The 19,206-nt window shown below is 36.7% G+C and overlaps 3 protein-coding genes across 3 annotated transcripts; 1 reads left to right on the forward strand and 2 right to left on the reverse strand.

Annotated features, from left to right (window-relative positions):
* Positions 1 to 51: 51 nt before the first annotated feature.
* On the reverse strand, positions 52 to 1,217 carry LOC103404808 (uncharacterized). Its single transcript, XM_008343774.3, has 2 exons — positions 791 to 1,217; positions 52 to 478 (listed from the first exon to the last, which is right to left on the reverse strand). The coding sequence occupies exons 1-2, from the start codon at positions 1,112 to 1,114 to the stop codon at positions 296 to 298; spliced, it is 507 nt and encodes a 168-aa protein (XP_008341996.2). The 5' UTR covers positions 1,115 to 1,217; the 3' UTR covers positions 52 to 295.
* Positions 1,218 to 3,160: 1,943 nt separating this feature from the next.
* LOC103404809 (uncharacterized) lies at positions 3,161 to 9,955 on the forward strand. The gene is made up of 3 exons (XM_008343775.4): positions 3,161 to 3,365; positions 9,397 to 9,476; positions 9,661 to 9,955. Exons 1-3 carry the CDS (start codon positions 3,252 to 3,254, stop codon positions 9,728 to 9,730), a joined length of 264 nt encoding a protein of 87 aa, XP_008341997.1. The 5' UTR covers positions 3,161 to 3,251; the 3' UTR covers positions 9,731 to 9,955.
* Positions 9,956 to 10,121: 166 nt separating this feature from the next.
* LOC103404810 (septum-promoting GTP-binding protein 1-like) lies at positions 10,122 to 13,331 on the reverse strand. The gene is made up of 6 exons (XM_008343776.4): positions 12,821 to 13,331; positions 12,314 to 12,440; positions 12,129 to 12,225; positions 11,990 to 12,029; positions 11,637 to 11,720; positions 10,122 to 10,570 (listed from the first exon to the last, which is right to left on the reverse strand). The coding sequence occupies exons 1-6, from the start codon at positions 13,133 to 13,135 to the stop codon at positions 10,406 to 10,408; spliced, it is 828 nt and encodes a 275-aa protein (XP_008341998.1). The 5' UTR covers positions 13,136 to 13,331; the 3' UTR covers positions 10,122 to 10,405.
* Positions 13,332 to 19,206: the final 5,875 nt, after the last annotated feature.

The following is a 19,206-nucleotide window of genomic DNA, read 5'->3' on the forward strand; positions in this document are numbered from 1 at the left end:
AATTTGATAGGCAAAGAACCACCATGATTGATACAATAACGTACCAAACTGTTTGACAAAAAAACATTACTCCACTGATTCGTAACAAGAATAATTGGGAAAATTACCATTCTACAAAAAACCAGTACATTTTGTTCTTGAAATATATTAATTTCCTCCATAAAATATAAAGTCTTAACTAGGCACGACGCAAATGGCAATTACAATGATGAATTAATACAAATTACTCTGATGATGAGATCGATTCGCGTTTACAAAATTTGGGTTGAAGTTGGAGCGCGAGTCTTTTTCTCTATTAAACTTTCTTCTTCCTACCTGAAGCAGGTCTTTTGCCAATGGTTGCAGTATGATTGGTTGATGAGTTGGGTAGCAGCCCACGCAGTATGGCTAAAACACCCAAACTCAAGAAACAGTAGTACACCGTCAGTAGCTTATCAGGTGCCCTTCCTGACCATGTCAATTCTGCAAATATTGGCACCTGCATGAAAAATTAAGGGAGTAAACACATTTTAGAAGAAGATAAACGATAATGATTAATGAAAAATTAATGGACGTGATTGTGATTTATATCTATTACATGAAAAAGGAACTGTTATAAGTTGTATCCTCTCAACTGATCATTTTATGCAGATTTCTCTAATGAATGTGACTCGCATACACGAATCCCACACGAATGGGTGACATGGGTCTTGTATTAAAAAAAATATATATATTAGGCAAACCGTCAATTGAGATTGTATAAATAATTTTATTTGAACGGTTATGGAACGCTAGCAATATGAATAATTACCATGGAAGTGAAAAGAGATATTCCGTAGCTTAAGCACGTAATGTTGAACCAAGGCATGCTAGCCAAGATGCCATAAAGGTTAACAAACACGAGAGGCCACTGAAAAACAAGCTCAATCCACATGATCCCGACGTAGAAATCAGGCATTTCGGTCATGAGATAGTCGCCGGACTCGCGAGTGTACCGGTTCCTGAGGTCCACGAGAATGTCTGGGTAGAGGTTGCGAGGGAGGCATGCTTGCGCTTCAATCAACGGTGTTTTGAAAGCGATCGCCAGGAGCAAGAGGAAGAGTAACGCATCAATGAGCTTGACAAGAACACCCATTTTCGTTTTTTCTTGCTTAGTTTTGGAGGTTTGGCCTAGCTAAGTTTGCGAGGAAAGGAGAATAGCTAGCCAGGGAGAAATGAGAATGGTAGCAAAAAGAGGATCTTGGAACTTTGAAAACTCAACATGGGGTGCAATTTATATTGGGTGTTTTGACTGGAATTGGATCCTCTTCGGATCCCTGGGATCCCGGAAATCAATTAATAACAACCATTCATCAAAGATCGTGCAGTCACAGTTTTTTTTCTTTTCTTTTATATTTTTCATGCAAAACAAGACTATTTTACCTTTGAAAATATAAAAAATATTCAATTATGATCGCACAATTTTTTATGAACGATTGATATTAATTGATCTCCTAATTCCCAACCAGGAGATCCTTCCGTTTTGACTCACTCACACAGGCCCCTCATATGTTTGGGCCATTTAAAATTGCTTGGCTATCAATTGGGCTTGGCAAATGAACATATCCTTATTTTCCATCTTAATAAAAATAACATTGTCATTTTTCAAAAGTAACGAAATCAAAATGAAAATAAAGATGATGGCTTCATGGGGTAAATTCAATACCACTTTTAGTGAAAAAGATTGGGTGATGCTATTTATGCATCTCTTTTTACCTTTTAAACATTATTCTTAATTTTCGGTTATTGATCGAATAAATTGAGACTCTTAGTGTCCCACATCGGGAAACAACAATCTTTCAAAGGCCTTTATATAGGTCTAGTCCTTTTTACTGGTGATTAGGTGTTGGACTATTTGAAATGGGGATTGAGGTTTGGCCACTAATTGTGTGTGGATTAGGTTTGATGATTATACCATAATATTAATATTAATTAATATTAATTAATCAAGACAAGGGCCTTGGGCCTAAGAATTAAAATTAATCTAATCAATTAGTTTTAATTTTTTAATTAAGTTTTTAATTAAAATTAATTAAAAAAAACTTTTTGATTAATAGACACAACTCTTTGGAAAGAGTTGTATAGCTTCATATACATCCAAAAAGTATTTGAAGAGGTATGAAAGAGCCTATATAACTAGAGTTCTTAGTTCCATTGAAAATCATCATTTCTTCCTCTTTTTCTTCCGTACAAAATTCTCAGAGAGTAAATACACAAAGCAATTCGCTAGAATTCTATAATCCAGTGCAGGTTGTAGAATTAGGTAGTTGTATCATGGTCGAGCAGACGTTGTAGAACCACAAGCACAAGAGTGGAACAGAAATACTGTTCGAATGACATAGCTTTAGTGCTAGCCTCTACCTTTGATTCATTCAAGTTAGTATCATTTTAATTTATGTATTTATTGTGTAATTTCATTATGTATTGGAAGTATTTTTGAATAATAAAGTATAAGTATTTCAGTTCTGTAGTTCTGTTATTTTGTTGTTTCTAAATTGTTCTCCAACAGTTGATAGTCGAATTGTTGATTTTTGTTCTAAAAAGAGTAAACTGTTGTTTTACTCTTTGAGTTATTATCTTAGTTGAAATTGACCATTGTACTATTTTTTTGGTAAATTAACCCCCTCAATTATTTGAAATCAATCAATTAATCCCTCACTGTTAGATTTGATAAAATTTCATCCACTTTGTTGTTAAATACTAATACAACTTTATCCTTAAAAATGAATCACATGCTAGTATTTGACAGCAAAATGGGTGAAATTTCATCAAATTTGAGTACGAGAGGTTAATGGAAATTTTAAAATAATTTTGGTGATTAATTTATCAAAAAAATAATTTGGAAAGTTAATATTAACTGAAGTGACAATTCAGAGGATCAAATAGCAATTTACTCATAAAAATGGTAGTAAATTTTTAAAATAAAATCACATGATGAAAAACAATTTCCTACCATTTAGTATTACGATTTAGTGTTATTTTTCTTTATTTATAAATGAGAAGTTTTATATTCGATTCTCACAAAAAATGAAGTTAAACTACATTATTACTAATATATTATGAAATTTAGCCGACCCTCCAACCCTTTAATATCTAAAATATCGTTTGTTAAAATAAAAATAAAAAATGGCACTCCCATTACATCGTTGGCCCAATGTATTACAGTATTACTATAGAATTGGGACCGAAAGACCCGAAGGCTGAAGCTTGAGCTGCATACTTTTACCTGAACGATGAGCGAGACTCGACCGGTGCCAAGGAGAGAGAGCCCATGGGGGAGGCCGGAGGGTGATCATCGCGAACCGAAGGCCCACCGATGCAATGACCGGGCGGAGGACGTCATCCAGGTAACCCAATACCCTCCCCTTTTTTCCTTTTAATTTTAGGATCTCTTATGCTTATGTGAGAATTGAGATATGCAGCTAAATTTATGCAAGAATATCAGTTTTCTAATTAGATTATTGAACTTTCTTATCAGAGGAAATTGATTCAACATTGAGTTGGAATTTAATTGTTGTTCTGGTTGCTCTGTGTTTATGGGTGTGCTTGTTTGAAATGTTTTGATGGGCTTTTGGGTACGAAGAAGTGAATGCAAGTGATTTCCAGCTAAGTAATTTTTCGACTGCTCGCGGTTGATGGATCTAATTGTATGGTTTTTAGTTTAATTGTGTGTTTGTGCTTGGTATAAGTTGAATTTTCAATTGAAATAATGGGAATTTCGCTTTTGAAAGAATTTAGTCATGCATCAAAACTGCATTTAGACCTTCTATAGTTTAGGATCTCCCTATATGTTTCTACTGAATCACATTTTTTTTTATTAGTTATCGTAACTAGTAAAGCGGGAGCCTTGTGCACTGGGTACGACCTTTTTTTTGTTTTTTAGATATCGTAACTAGTAAAACTGAGCACAATGTTTGCCTTTTCCCCCGGTTAATCACAATGTTTGTTGTTTGGGATTAGTGTAAAGATGCTGAATGTAGAGCAAGAAAAAGTTAAGTGAATCAATACTAGCGTAGCTCATCGGTGATAAGGAGGAGGGCATTTGCAGATGTCTGTTTGTGGAAGTGAGGAAAGAAGTTCACAAGTAAGAGGATTCATCTTCAATGTGAAGGTGTCATCATCAGTCTTTATATATGAGCTAGATTTTGGTGATACTGAGTGATGATTGTGTTGGGAAAGGACTTGGAGAGTGTGTGCTGATTTCTTTCGAGTAGTAACTTTGAAAGGTTGCGACTTCCCTTGCTTTTTGTAGCTGCTTCCAGAAAGATCATGTTAAAACGGCCTAAATACTTTCTTACTTTTGTTCTCTACGAGAGAGTGTTGGAATCCAGTAACACAACTATACAAAATAAGTCTAACAGGATTTGAGAGAGGTATTTAGAAAGATTTAGAAGATGTAATCAGAGAGAGAGCACACACACAGAGCATAACCTTTCAGTTTCTATCAGTATATTTCATGCCAGGCATAACAACCCGAAGAGACAATTTAACTGATGACAAAGATGAGAGAGAGAGACATAACCTCAATTCAATTTCAACCAACCATTACAACCTATCTTAAGATCAAAACACTTGTCAAATGATAAGCCCTATGAGACTTGATCAACACACCACAATTTTACACAATAGCTCAGCCTATGAGCTGAGACATAACACACATAACAATCTTGTAATGTGTACTAATCAGCTCAACAACTTACATACTAACATTCCCCTTTAAGTTGTGAACTGATTTCACTCCAAGTAGATTTCTCAAGTAAGTGAACTGCTCCCTTGCCAATGCTTTTGTAAAGATATCTGCTAGTTGCTCCTTTGTAGGACAGTGAATCAAATCAATTACTCCTTGCTGTAATGCTTCCTTTATGAAGTGATATCTTCGGTTTATATGCTTGGTCTTCTGATGAAAGATGGGATTCTTGGTGATGGCAATGGCAGATGTATTGTCACAATTCATTGGTGTTGCAACAGTTTGCATTTCACCAAAATCCTCTAGAACAAATCTCAACCAAGTAGCCTGTGCTGTTGCTTCAGAAGCACTAATATACTCTGCTTCGGCTGTGGATAATGCAACACATTGTTGCTTGACTGAAGACCAAGAGAAAATCCCATTTCCAAAAGTAAAAGCATACCCGGATGTGCTTTTCATGTCATCCTCTGAGCCACTCCAGTCACTATCACAGTATCCCATTAAGAGTGTTCCTTCACCTTTCTTGTATTCCAAACCAAAATCAAGAGTTCCTTGAACATATCTCAATACTCTCTTTGCTGTTCCATAGTGCTTGTTAGTGGGACAATGCATAAACCGAGCTAAGAGACAAGCAGCATACATTATATCAGGTCTAGTTGCTGTGAGATACAGCAGACTACCTACAATCTGTCTATACTGAGCTTCATCTGCATTTCCACTTCCATCTTCTCTTCTCAGTTTATCACTTGGAATCAAAGGAGTACTCACTGATTTGCAATTCTGTAGTCCGAACTTCTTCAGAAGAGATAAGGCATAATTCCTCTGATGAATGAAGATACACTCCTCAGTTTGGATTACCCCCATACCAAGGAAATGGTGTAAGAGACCAAGATCTGTCATCTCATACTTATACATCATCTCAGCTTTGAAAACATCCATTAACTCTTGACAATTTCCAGTATATATAATATCATCAACATAGATGGATACTATGATCAATTCTGTGTCTCCCTTGTACTTGGTGTACAGAGTTGCCTCACTGATGCTTTTCTTAAATCCACAAAGCATAAGGTATGAATCTATTTCATCATACCAGGCCCTAGGTGCCTGTTTTAGACCATACAAAGCTTTATGTAATCTGTAAACCTTTTCTTCCTCTCCTTGCACTACAAACCCATCTGGCTGTTCAACATATACTTCCTCTTCTAATACTCCATTCAGAAAAGCTGATTTCACATCTAGTTGAAATAACTTCCATTTATTCTTTGCTGCCAGTGCAATTAGAGTTCTAACTGTGTCTAATCTTGCAACAGGTGCAAAAGTCTCATTAAAATCAATTCCGGGCTTTTGTGCATAGCCTTTTGCAACAAGTCTAGCCTTGTTCTTTTGAACTGTTCCATCCAAATTCAGCTTTGTTTTATACACCCATTTCACCCCTATCACAGGCTTATCTGAGGGTCTTCTCACCAACTCCCATGTCTGATTTTTTTCAATCATATTCATTTCATCCTTCATTGCCTTTTTCCAAGCTTCATCCTGTGCAGCTTCATCAAAGGATTCAGGTTCAACAATACATAAGTGACATCTCTCATAGATCTCACTCAAGTTCCTATACCTCAGTGGAGTATCATCATACTGAGCAGAGACCTGTGAGTTACTTGATTCACCAATAGCAGTAGCTGGAGAACTTCCAGCTTGAATTTGAGACCCATTAGATCCTTCTTGTTCATGAGATTCAGATATCTCATCAATTTTATCCAACTCTGAAGACTCAACTGCAGATAAAGGAATACAGACTTCCTTGACTTTGTGTTTCTCCCAGTCCCATCTACCATGTTCATCAAAAATTACATCTCTAGATAACAAGACCTTTTGAGTTAAAGGATTCAGTACCCTATACCCCTTTTCACAGGTACCATATCCAATGAAAACACCCATGACACTTGTTTCTTCTAATTTGTGTCTTAGATTCCCTGTAATAAGAGAATAGCAAACTGAACCAAACACCTTCAAGTGTTTAACCCCAGGTTTTCTTCCACTGAATTTCTCAAAAGGTGTAGTATTCTTCACTGCTTTTGTAGGACTCCTGTTAAGCAGATACACAGATGTGTTTACTGCTTCACACCAGAGATTGTTGGGAAGTTCTTTCTCAAAGATCATGCACTTTGCCATCTCCACTATTGTCCTGTTTTTCCTTTTTGCTACTCCATTTTGCTGTGGAGAGTATGCAATTGTGAGCTGTCTTTCTATCCCCAAATCTTCACAAAATTTTCCAAACTCATTTGAATTGAACTCTCCTCCTCTATCTGTTCTTAGCTTCTTTACATAATATCCACTTTGAAGCTCAACCATGGCTTTAAATTTCTTAAACACATAGAAAGCCTCTGATTTGTTTCTCAAGAAATATACCCAGCACATTCTTGAAAAATCATCTATGAAGGTAATAAAGTATCGATTACCACTCAAACTTGATGTTTGCATAGGACCACACACATCCGAGTGTATTAGTTCAAGTGGTTCCTTTGCTCTCCACATTGATTCTTTGGGAAATGGTTCCCTGTGATTTTTCCCCAGTGCACAACTTTGACATACAGTTTCACTGTCTTGAATTTCAGGCAGCCCCAAAACCATCTCTTGACTCTGTAATAGTTTGAGACTTCTGAAATTTAGATGACCGAACCTCTTGTGCCAAATTCTAACACACTCCTGCACATTTGTCCTCAATGCAAGCTCCTTGTTTGTGTTGAGGATTAAAGGAAAACATCTATTTCCTCTCTGTTTCACACTGACCACCAGGTTTTGTAAGGATCTATCATCGAACACATCCACTTTATAATCTCCAAATAAAAGAAAGTAACCGTGCTCAGTCATTTGTCCCACACTTAACAAATTTTCTGTAAGACCAGGTACAAGCATAACTTCTTTTATATATCTTCGACCCTTTACAGTTTCAATGATCAGTGTTCCCTTCCCTTCAACTTCAACCAAAACTCCAGTGCCAACTTGGACTTTTGCTTTCACTTTCCTGTCAATATCAACAAGTAGATCTTCTCTGGATGTCATATGGTTACTACATCCACTATCTATATACCATTCATCACTTATCTTCCTCACTTCTCCAGAATGATTTGCATAAAACAAATTTCCAGTTTCTTCAACCTGATTAGCAAAGTTCACATGTTGCACAGTCTTGTTCATATTACAATACCTTGCAATATGCCCAATTTTGTTACACTTGTGACACTTGACTTTGTTTTTAACCCAACACTCTCCATAGTGAAGTTTATCACAGAATTTACACTTATCTCCAGTATTGTTTGCCTCATTCTTCACAGTGAATCCACCCTTATTGCTCCAATCACCCTTGTTACTCCATTGTTTCTCTTTTGGCTTAAAATTCTTGTGATATTTGTTACTGTTTGGCTGACCATTGAATTTATTAGACCTCGGGACAAATTTCAAACTGGCAAATGCTTTCTCCATACTACTCTCTCCATGTCTATCCAACCTTTGTTCATAACCTTTTAAGATAGCTACAACATCCTGTGCATCTATGGTGTCTAAATCCTTAGTATTCTCTATCACTGCTGCAATACTATCATAGGACTTAGGTAAACTGATTAACAATTTCTGAACTACTCTTTGATTACTCAGATCTTCACCATAGCTCTTCATTTGATTAATCAGATCAAACAACTTAGCAATATACACAGAAAGAGATTCACTATCATTCATGCGAGTATATTCAAAATCTCGCCTAAGACCTTGAAGTTTCACAGATCTTACTTGTTTATCACCAACAAACTCTTGTTTCAGAATGTCCCACGCAGCCTTCGCACTTTCCTGAGTTGCAATCCTCGGGAAAATTTGGTCTGAAACTGCTCCTTGAATAATACCCAGTGCCCTAGCATCCTTAACTACATTCTCACGCAGCAGCTTCCTCTCCGCCTCTGTGAGTTCCTCCTCCTTCGCCGGAGCTCTGTACCCACTCTCGACCATATTCCACAGTTCATACGAGCGAAAGATGGTCTTCATTTTGATTTGCCAGAAATCAAAATTCTCACCATTGAAAATTGGTGCCCGGAGTTCTCCTCCTCCAGATCCAGCCATATTAGATACTCGAATCACCGCAATAAGCTTTTGCTGTGAATCCGAGCTCACCCACTCGTAGAAACAACGCCCAGAAGTTTAGATCGAACTTGGCTCTGAGGCCATGTTGGAATCCAGTAACACAACTATACAAAATAAGTCTAACAGGATTTGAGAGAGGTATTTAGAAAGATTTAGAAGATGTAATCAGAGAGAGAGCACACACACAGAGCATAACCTTTCAGTTTCTATCAGTATATTTCATGCCAGGCATAACAACCCGAAGAGACAATTTAACTGATGACAAAGATGAGAGAGAGAGACATAACCTCAATTCAATCTCAACCAACCATTACAACCTATCTTAAGATCAAAACACTTGTCAAATGATAAGCCCTATGAGACTTGATCAACACACCACAATTTTACACAATAGCTCAGCCTATGAGCTGAGACATAACACACATAACAATCTTGTAATGTGTACTAATCAGCTCAACAACTTACATACTAACAGGACTAGTGTGAAAATTTTTAGAAATCAACATTAGCAGTGTTTCGTTCCAATTTTGTCAGTTGATCTTTGCTTGTTTCTTGTGTAGGCTTGTTTTGAGGGAAACCCATTTAAGACGGTTCCAGGGCCATTTAAGCTCTTCTGGCAGTGCATGCGATCTAAACCCGGGTATGATTAACCTTTAAAATGTTGTCCCAGTGTATACTTATGTATCATATTTCTACATATATATATATATATAGATAGATATATATATATTTATAATTACACATGTAATGCTGCATCAGTTACATAATTCAATACGTGTTACGCTGCCTTCTGTGATTTCTGAAGCATTTGTGTTGTTCTGCAGGGAGGAACCAACAGAGCCATTTACATATTTGCAGCTGGATCCCCCGACAAGAGAGGTGAAACTTGAGTGAAACCACCTTTGTTATCGGAATCAATATCGCTCTTAGGTTGGCGCATTGTCTCAAAATTTCCAGTTTTTGTTATCTTTTCTCTTAATAATATAATGTTGGACCGCAACTAAGATTACAGCTCCCAATGCAGTTTAGTTCAGCAGCTTATTTGAGTTTTATTTGAACCATCAACTTTATGTCATCTTTTCTTATAATATAAGCATTTGTGGTTGTTTGTTTCTGCAATGCAAGTGTAACTGCGATTCAATAGTTTTGTCTGCCACACTTTGTCGAGTGCCGGCTTTTCTTTATCTCCAAGGCTAAAGAACACTAGGTACATTACTGCTGTTCTTGCTATGAGATATCAGATTTTGAGTGATTTGCATGATCATATATGTATAGACTGCAATCATATCAAAAATTCATGATTGGTTTTTCTTTTTCGAACCTTGTCTACAACTGCTGAACAAAACTTTATTCATTATATGTGGAGATGTGGGCTGTCCGCCTCTCCCTTTCTCCAAGTCATGAAATGGAAGACAAAAAACAAGGTCATGAAATGGGGAAGAAAAACGTATCGTTATCAGACTGACGACTACGGCAACTCCAGCCTCCAGGGACCGACCAGTTGACTCCATATATCTCTGGGGAGGAAACAGATCAGAGAGATCCTGCTATATTTACAAAAATCCAACACTAGAAATCAATGATGGGCTCTCCGATGGTCAGATTGCGCTCCACTGTCCAAGGTAAGTCGAAGAGCTTGGCCGTTATGAATTTGAAGATCTTGTTCACGTTTATGTTGTATGTTGCACTCGAAAAGAACAACGTTGCGTTTAGTGCCTTTGCATATGCTCTTGCCTGCATTCACATTTTACATGAAAAATCAACCAATGAACATCCTCAAACGGGAGCACAAAGTGCTCAAAGGGTGTTATGAACTTAGTTTATTTTGGCCATCGAAAAGCATTTTTTTGATACTCAAAAGTGTTTCTGGTAGCGTTTAGCAAATTAGGAAAAGAAGTAGGAATTCTTTTGGGTTATAGGGTCATCTAAAAGCGTTTTCTGATAACCAAAAGTGTTTCTGGTAGCATTTAGTAGATTAAGAAAAGAAGTAGGAATTCCCTTTGGGTTATAGATGCATCTTGTTAGTGTTTTATAGAGAAGCTTTTTGGGTTATAGATGCATCTTTTTAGTGCTTTATAAAGAAGCGCGTACCAATTGCTTCTTGATGAATCGATTTCTAGTGTTTTTTCAAGAAGGATTTAGATTTTTAATAAAAGCTTATTGTACTTTTTTTTTTTTTTTTTGGTAATCGGAAATGCAATAACCGGGTAAAGATGCCAGCAGATTACAAGAAAGCCTACCACAAGGCAAACAAGAAACAAACACCCGCTACAGAACCGTAGTGCAAGAAGGTAGAAAGAAAATCAAGACGCCGCATCTAATGCTAAAGCGTCCCTACTCACACTACCAAAAAGCTAACAGTCAAGGGGGGCTTATTGTACTTTTGACATAATTGCTTAATACATTTGAAAGTCCAAACGAACCCTATTGGTAACAAATGTAGAATTTAAAAGGCCATGACAAGTAGTTGGACACATTACTATTTTATATTGGTTGGTTGGTGTTTGTAGCCAAATTGAACTTGTATTAGCTTCCCTTTTCGGTTTTTCTATTGAGCATTGACTTGGATGTCTCCAACTTCTCGTCATCTTTATTGCTCATCCTAGGTAATTAGAGGTGACTAGGCCCCTAATCATTGATTTTTTTTACTAAACACATTTTTATAATATTTATGGTGTTAGATGTATCGTATGTAAATCGTGAATTATATTTTTGCGGCATGAAATTAAATATTAATTAAAATAGTTAAGAATATTGCTTTCGAAATTAAGAATGTATGCTAGTTAGTAAGCATCTTTACCTGACTTGCAATTGTCCATTGCAAATCTATGGGGAGTTGGATGAAATCATCGAACTTTGTTCCAATTAATATTGGGATTGCCGTCTGCAAACCAACATGAAAAAAGCATTTTACAATTGGGGAAAAAAACTTGATTAATTTTGTGAACAATCATGCTTCGCTGCTGAAAGTATAATAAGTGCTGCTGAAATCCAATCATAAATTGACAAGTGTCTAATTATAGTTTCTAATTTTCAATTATTTAGACACGTAACCATTTATGATTGGTTTTTCAACAGCGCTTACTGCTCTTCTTTCAACTGAGAAGCATGATTCTTTTGTGAATTAAGAGAATGTAATGTATTTGCAGTTACCTGATTCCATTTCCTTGCTCGGTGATACCATGTTATGACACTGCAGTCACATAAATTAAATTCCATGGTTTAGCATGCTAATTAAAAATTTAAACAGGATTAAAATACCAAAAGCTAGAGATTGTACTTAGAAATTCACCTATTTAACGTACACCGACTAGTTAAATCAAACATGAACAAAATAGCTACGGAATCCTTGCAAGCAACAGGAATGTTATCCTGGGATTTTACATCACCTGCACCATAATTAAAATAAAATTATTACAAACTCAATGCAATATTAATTGTAAATCGAAGATTAATTTCATTGGATTATATTAATACCTCCAACTTCCCAAATACTATAGGAAATCCGTGCACCACTGACCAACAATGTCTTATCCATTGAATTTAATCCGGTGGTGTCTGTCTCTCCTCCCTCTTCCTTCTCATCATCTCCTACATACTTTACCTAAGCCAACCAAATAAATTCAATAAATAGATATACAAATAAATAAATGAATAAGAAGAAGAAGAAGAAGAAGAAGAATGAGAGTGTGACGTGATGATTAAAACATAATTCATGGTACAAATTATATGATATAAGAACAAATTTTTAATCCTTAAAACATGACAAATTCATTTTTCTGCATGTGTTCGCATGTCATACAAATTTGTATATTTTAGACGACTTTATTGTTGTTGGAAAAGACGTTAAACCACAAAATTACCTTAAGATGATACGCATGATTGTGTGAAATTTCTATCTATATTCCATAACCTAAACGTGAAAATCAGAAAGAAAAAAATGTCATTTAACTAACTTCGAGAATTAATGAAGAGATTAATTACCACAAAGCTAGTTTTTCCAATCTGGCTATCTCCCAAGAGGCTGATCTTCAACGGCACTAAATCGGAGCTGCTAACACGGTGGCTACTCTTGTTCCGATGAAGGTGATGACACGTGAGATCCCTTGATTTCGAGGACGGCGACGAAGACGCAAAAGTGGAAGGGGTGTCGTTCGCCGACGACATGGCGGCCGAAATGGGCAGCATACTGTACTGGACCGGCTTTCCTAAACAACACATGAGCAGCCGGTCCATGACGCGGCGGAGGACCAAGACGCGGCGTTTAACTCTTCTCCTGAGGCTGAAGTGGCGTATCATTTCTTCAACAAAAAGTAACTAGTAGATCAATCTTCAAACTTGGAAAAAAATGGACGGTTGTGATTGTGGCGATCAAAGGTGGTGGTGGTGCTGGTGTGGGGGGATGGCCTCAACAGCAACTGAGCGACTCTTGTTCTGTTTAGGCCATGGAAACTGAAAAGCTAGCTTCCATTGCTCTCATATTTTCATGACTTGTGGTATTTTTAGAATATTTGCTTTGTATTAATGTAATATTTTCTAAATATTTTTGTTTTATTTTTTCCAATTTTCTTTTGCTTTTTAGCTTTTTTTTTCGGTTACAACGATCTTTTGCTATCAATGTGACTACTTTAACGGGACATTTGACCGGTAATAACATGGACATAATCCCAATCGAAAGAAGTCCTAATTGCCTTCTTCCAATGCTACACGGATCTTGGTCCTATCTACGTATGAGTGAAGGTAACACCACTATATATATTCATAAACATATTATTACGAGAGATTTTTTAAGTATCAGGGTATTCAAAAGGTGCTCTACATGTCATTATACAAGTGAGAAATAATAAATTTTTTCATATCTATCCACTTATTTTATAACACCACTTGAGTATCGGACACTTTGAAAATTTCTTGTATTATACCATTACACAAAAAAAAGTTTCTTGTAAGTTTACGGTTGCAGAATTTTTGTAATGGGTTTTATGAGATTTATGAGGGGTTGTATGCATTCCAAGTTTATCTTTAAATTTTATTGTATCTGAATCAGTATTGAGTTGTAGGACTTTTTTTCTGGTTACTTAAAACACAAAGATCTACACTTTCTGGATTAGCTCAAGTGGCAAAGAAGGATGAGATAAGTTGAGCTTATTATGGGTCCGGTGTTCGATTTTTTTCCAATCCAATAAGAAACAAGATTTAGAATAGGAGGTATGCATAACAAAAGCCATCAATTTCTTCATGTTTCCATTTGGTTTCTCGAGTGATGTCTAAATGACACCAAAAGTCTTCCTAGCCTACAAAATGGTAAACTGCCGTAGTGAAATCACAAGCCGGTCATTTTGTTAAAAGAAAAAAATGTATAGTCACTTGATTTAAGTTTGGTTTTTTGTAAATTAAAGAGCACCAATATGATGCACCTAATCAACTTCGATAATTATTATGTAGTAAATAGTAACCGACCTTTTCCAGAATAAAGCAATACCATACAAAGTACATCAACAACTTTGAGCATAGTTTTAAAGGAAAATTAATGAAAATGGCTTGAAAACATTGAGTTTTAACAATAAGGACAAAATGTAGGGTAAAGTGAATAGTGCCAGGATTGACTTTTAGTATAAAAATGTGGTTTTTCATTAAAGTAAACAGTATCGAAAGCTTTTAGTTAAAGTTCCCTAGGTTTAATCATATAAAATAAAATGGCCAATTTGAATTCAAGTTAAAGTGAGGTCTCAATTTTTTAACCTACCCAAGGTGTGTTGTTAAAAAAGAGGTACCAAGGGGTCTGTATAGTTAATTATATACATTAGCAACGGCTAGGATTTAGTGATCAATAATTAAGTGGTTCGTTGCAATTTTCAACTAGTGGCATGTTCATATACTTTCTCGGATGGGGAAATCATGAATGGGAGTTATCAGTTTAATTCTTGGCTTGTTTAAGTATTTGGTTACGGAATATAATGCATGAGCCAAATATAACACTTAACAAGCTTTTAATTTACTGGTAGTTGCCTTTATTTGGTAAATGATGTCTTATATACATACACATTTGACGTGTAAATCTATAGGGCTCGTATAATTATAACGCACAATTATACTAACCTGGATTTTGATGATTGTTTGATATCTTCTTGACGCTTCTTAGGTTCTTCAAGCGCGCTTAGTAGAAACTCTTTTAATCTTCTATTGATTTCTACTCACTGGGCTATAATATTAAATAGAGAGTATCATATACGTGTAACACTCAGAGTACCAATGACAACCTTTATGTAGATGTTATAACCTAATGAGAACACTCCTCACAATCCCACTAATCTTATGATTCTATACTTTATTAATTTAGCTAAAAGAATATCGGGAAACGCCATTAACCTAACTTATATAAATTTCCTGTTTTCACTAAACCTTAGAGACGCAGGTGTTTAGTTAATATTCTTAATTTTACCCTTTCGAGCTCTATCTGTAACTTACTATAGGCTTGAGAAATAAAAGAGAAAATGTGTACGACAAGACATCCAGCAACAAGAAGAAGGGAAAGGAAAATGATTGAATAGAGGAACTCCTAAACATTACTATAGGCTCGAGAAATAAAGAGAAAATGTGTATGACAAGATATCCAGCAACAAGAAGAAGGAAAAAGAAAATGATTGAATAAAGGAACTCCCGAACATTACTATAGGCTCCGAACATTACCATAGGCTCGAGAAACAAAGAGAAAATGTGTACAACAAGATATCCACTAACAAGAAGGAAAAGGAAAACGATTGAATAGAGGAACTGACACACCCCGACCCAGAATGTCTACTTGGACTCCGAAACGAGTTGTGCTGGCCGACACCTGGAAGGTGACGAAGCCATAAAGTGTAGTGATGTGGAAAAAGTGAATAAATTAAACCTAAAAGTGTCTAATCAAAGGAGTGCGCAGGTGAGCGGGATTGAACATTTTTCACACGTGATGTCAGAGCATAAGACAGTATAGTAAATAGGATGAGGGTTATACCACTGAAGGTAATCATCTCCTAAGATTTGCCAAAATCCTCGTATACGCGTAAACACAGCTACTAAACCTGGAGGGGCAAAAAACAAAGTGGGTCAGCAAAACAATACTTATACGAAAACCTTTATTTTTTAATATACTAACCCCTCACCGTAAAACAAGTATAGTTTCCTCAAAACATACTACGTAAGTATGCAATCAAATATAACAGCAATATAACCAGAAATATGCCAAGTCATGATATATCAAATGCCAAAGTAATATAATCATGTGATAATAAATTATAAGTACTTTGCTCATCATCTAAGCTAGCACACGAGTCGGAACTGCCTAAGGTAATTCTACCCGACAAAACTGGGTGTAATCAATGCGCTTAAGTACTACGATCACGCAAAGACTGGTGCATAAGCACGGTCACATACAAGTCGGATTGCCTAATGCAATCTACCCGACAGGACTGGCACCTAACTTGGATCCAATGCGAGCGAATGGTGCGGATGTGAACATACACGTGAAGGACTAGCCCTGGCCTTGGGCGAAGTACTAATATCGAGGTGCAGCAAGATGAGCATGTACAAATATGTATGAATGTCATGACAATAATATCCTAACCATATAGCAGCATTTATCACAATTCATATCACAATATCGAATACTTGGCAATATAAGCATAAAAGTGAAGTAACTACGCATTTAGGGAAACTATCAATATGTATAGGTATAAAATAAACTGCCCACTCACAGATACTTCGCCGCTGACGAGCCACACAACCTAGCGAAAATGGAAACGCCACTAATAATTTCCCCTAAGCACATAAAGGTACAATTAATAAAACTATATTATAACAATTGAATTTGAGAAAACAGACATTAAAAACGGATTCAGGACATCGAATTACACTAAGAAATGTCCCACTTAAATTTCCGAAAAGTCAACAAAATGAATATTCCCTGAAGGACAGAATATTCCCTAACGGAATATTTCATCTGGGTTAAGGGTTATTTGGTTGGGTTAGATTAATAGGTTGGACTTAAGGGTTCTAAGCCTAAAGGCCTAAACTAAAAGGGTTTAGGGCTTTAGGGATTGGGTTTGGGGTTTAGGCCTTCACAAATAAGGTCCAAGGCCCTTAATTTAACAAATAAAATTAAAACAAAAGAATTAAAAGGGTTATGGGTTTGGGTTTGGAGTCATGGGCCAAAGGCCTTCTTCCACTTGATCCCTAGGGCCTGGGTTTGAAAGGGTAGGGCTTAAAAGCCTGGCCCGAGTCGACCAAATGGGTCGCCGGACCCAAAGGAAGAGGAAGGCTGGAATTCAGCCCGAAAACTACACAACTTTTAAACGTTCACAACTTCCTCATTACTCAACGAAATCAAGTGAAACATAAACAAAAGTTGTAGTTCTCGAAGAGAGGAAGAGATTGATACCTTGCACGCCGGCCAACTCATCGTGGTTTGGTTGGAAATTGGCTCGAAAGGCACGGGTCAAACTTGAACTTCTCGAAACCGAGTTGTTTCACGTCAAAACTTCCTCAAACCTTGACTAGGGACCCTAAGGAGTTGTGTAGAGGCTTTCCCAAGTCCTAAAACATCGTGACTCGGTTGAAAACACATCGAACTCAACTCGTCCAAATTCGGACCTTCCGAGTTGGCGAGTCAAAACTCGTCCATTCTTAGTTTGGTTGGTATGGTTGTGTTCGTGGAGGTAAGGTGAACACAATGGTAAGGTTTTTAAGCTCGAATAGTGAAGATTTGGGGTTGGTCTTCCTTGTTGTAGAGAAAAGAGAGTTTCGAGAGGGAGAGAGAAATAAGGAAGAGAGAGAGTGAGCATTTTTCGATACCAAATTAGGTTGCCTATTGTTTAGCTTAGCCGAACTTCCCATTCCCCTTAATGTAAAATATATCTCGTGGAGAAGCTGCTTTTGCTTTTATAATACTTAAATTGCCATTCTCTCATTAGGCATTTCAAAAAAAAAAAAAAAAAGTTTTAAAAAACCTCACATAGTGGGATGGTGAGTAGTTAATAAGTTCATTATTTTCAAAATATATTTTAATAAAAAAATTGTCACACGTGTTGCAAGAGGCAAGTTATTATTAAAAGTGACACGAATTTCATTTAAAACCATAAAATGGCAAATAGTACAGGCCATAAAGGTCAAGAGTTATCATCCTCAAGCAGATCGTAGATTACAATTGGAGGTTCCCTTAACCAAGTACAGTCAATGCCACAGAATGGCCTAGCGAGTCAGTAGCTTCAGTAATCGATTTCAACAAAGCCTTAGCATCCTCTAGGGTCCTCGGAGGGGGGGGATGTTATTTGTAATGAAGGGAACTTTAGGTCATCTTCAACCGAAGAGTCCAGAGGGCCAGAGGGTCGAAAATAGCCCGAAAACCTTCTCCAACCGAGGGCTAGGCTAGAAGGCTATGGAATCTGAGAAGGCTCCACGAAATCGGATAGGGCTGGCTGAGCCAGCCAGCCATCTAGGGGCTAGCCACAAAACCGCTTAATAACCGACAAGAATTCTTAAAAAGAATTTTGAATCCAACGGCGCGCCAGTTACCGTTGGATTCAAAAAAAAAAATTTTAATTCTCAAAAATTCTATTTTTTTTTTCCTATAAATACCTAAAATTCTATTTAAAAAATCTATCCTTCAATTTTTTCAATAATTTTCAAATGGCCTCGTCTGCAATGAAAGGTAGAGCTTGGACCCAAAAAGAAGATGAATCTCTTTGCAAGGCTTATAGATAGGTGTTAGAAGATAGTGTGAGGGGAAATTGTCAAACAAATAACGGTGTTTGGACTCGTGTGTCCAAAAAATACTTAGAGTTCTATGAAGGCACAACTCCAGTGAATATTCGAAACCACGAGAGTTGTTCTTCAAGATGGAAGAAACATCTTCAGCCAAGTTTGAACAAATAGCATCAAGCATTGTTAGCAACCACAAGTAGACAAGAAAGCGGCGCTAATTACTATGACGAAGTAAGTGTTTTCACAATTTATTTTAAATATTTAATTATATTACATTTAATTTCATAAATTAATTTCCTTTAATTTTTTTCTAGGTACACCAAGCGGAGGAATTGTATATGGAGAGCAGCTCAAAACCTTTTCAGTTTCACAGTTGTTCGGAAATTTGTAAAGGGTGGGTGTTATTTGAAGATCCACCACAGAGAGCTCCTACGCCGGTGTTCGAAACTACATCCTAAACTGCAGATATGAATGAAGATGGATCTCCAACCATTCAACAAACAAGGGTAGAAAATCTGTTTTCGGGTGAAGGTTCCATATCTAGGGCTATGGGACGAAACAAGGCGTGAAGGTTGAAGGAAAAGGGCAAGGCAAATGATGATTACGCCGCTCAACATGAAGTAGTGGCC

Source organism: Malus domestica, chromosome 17 (assembly GCF_042453785.1).
Source record: "Malus domestica chromosome 17, GDT2T_hap1".
Lineage (NCBI taxonomy): Eukaryota > Viridiplantae > Streptophyta > Magnoliopsida > Rosales > Rosaceae > Malus > Malus domestica.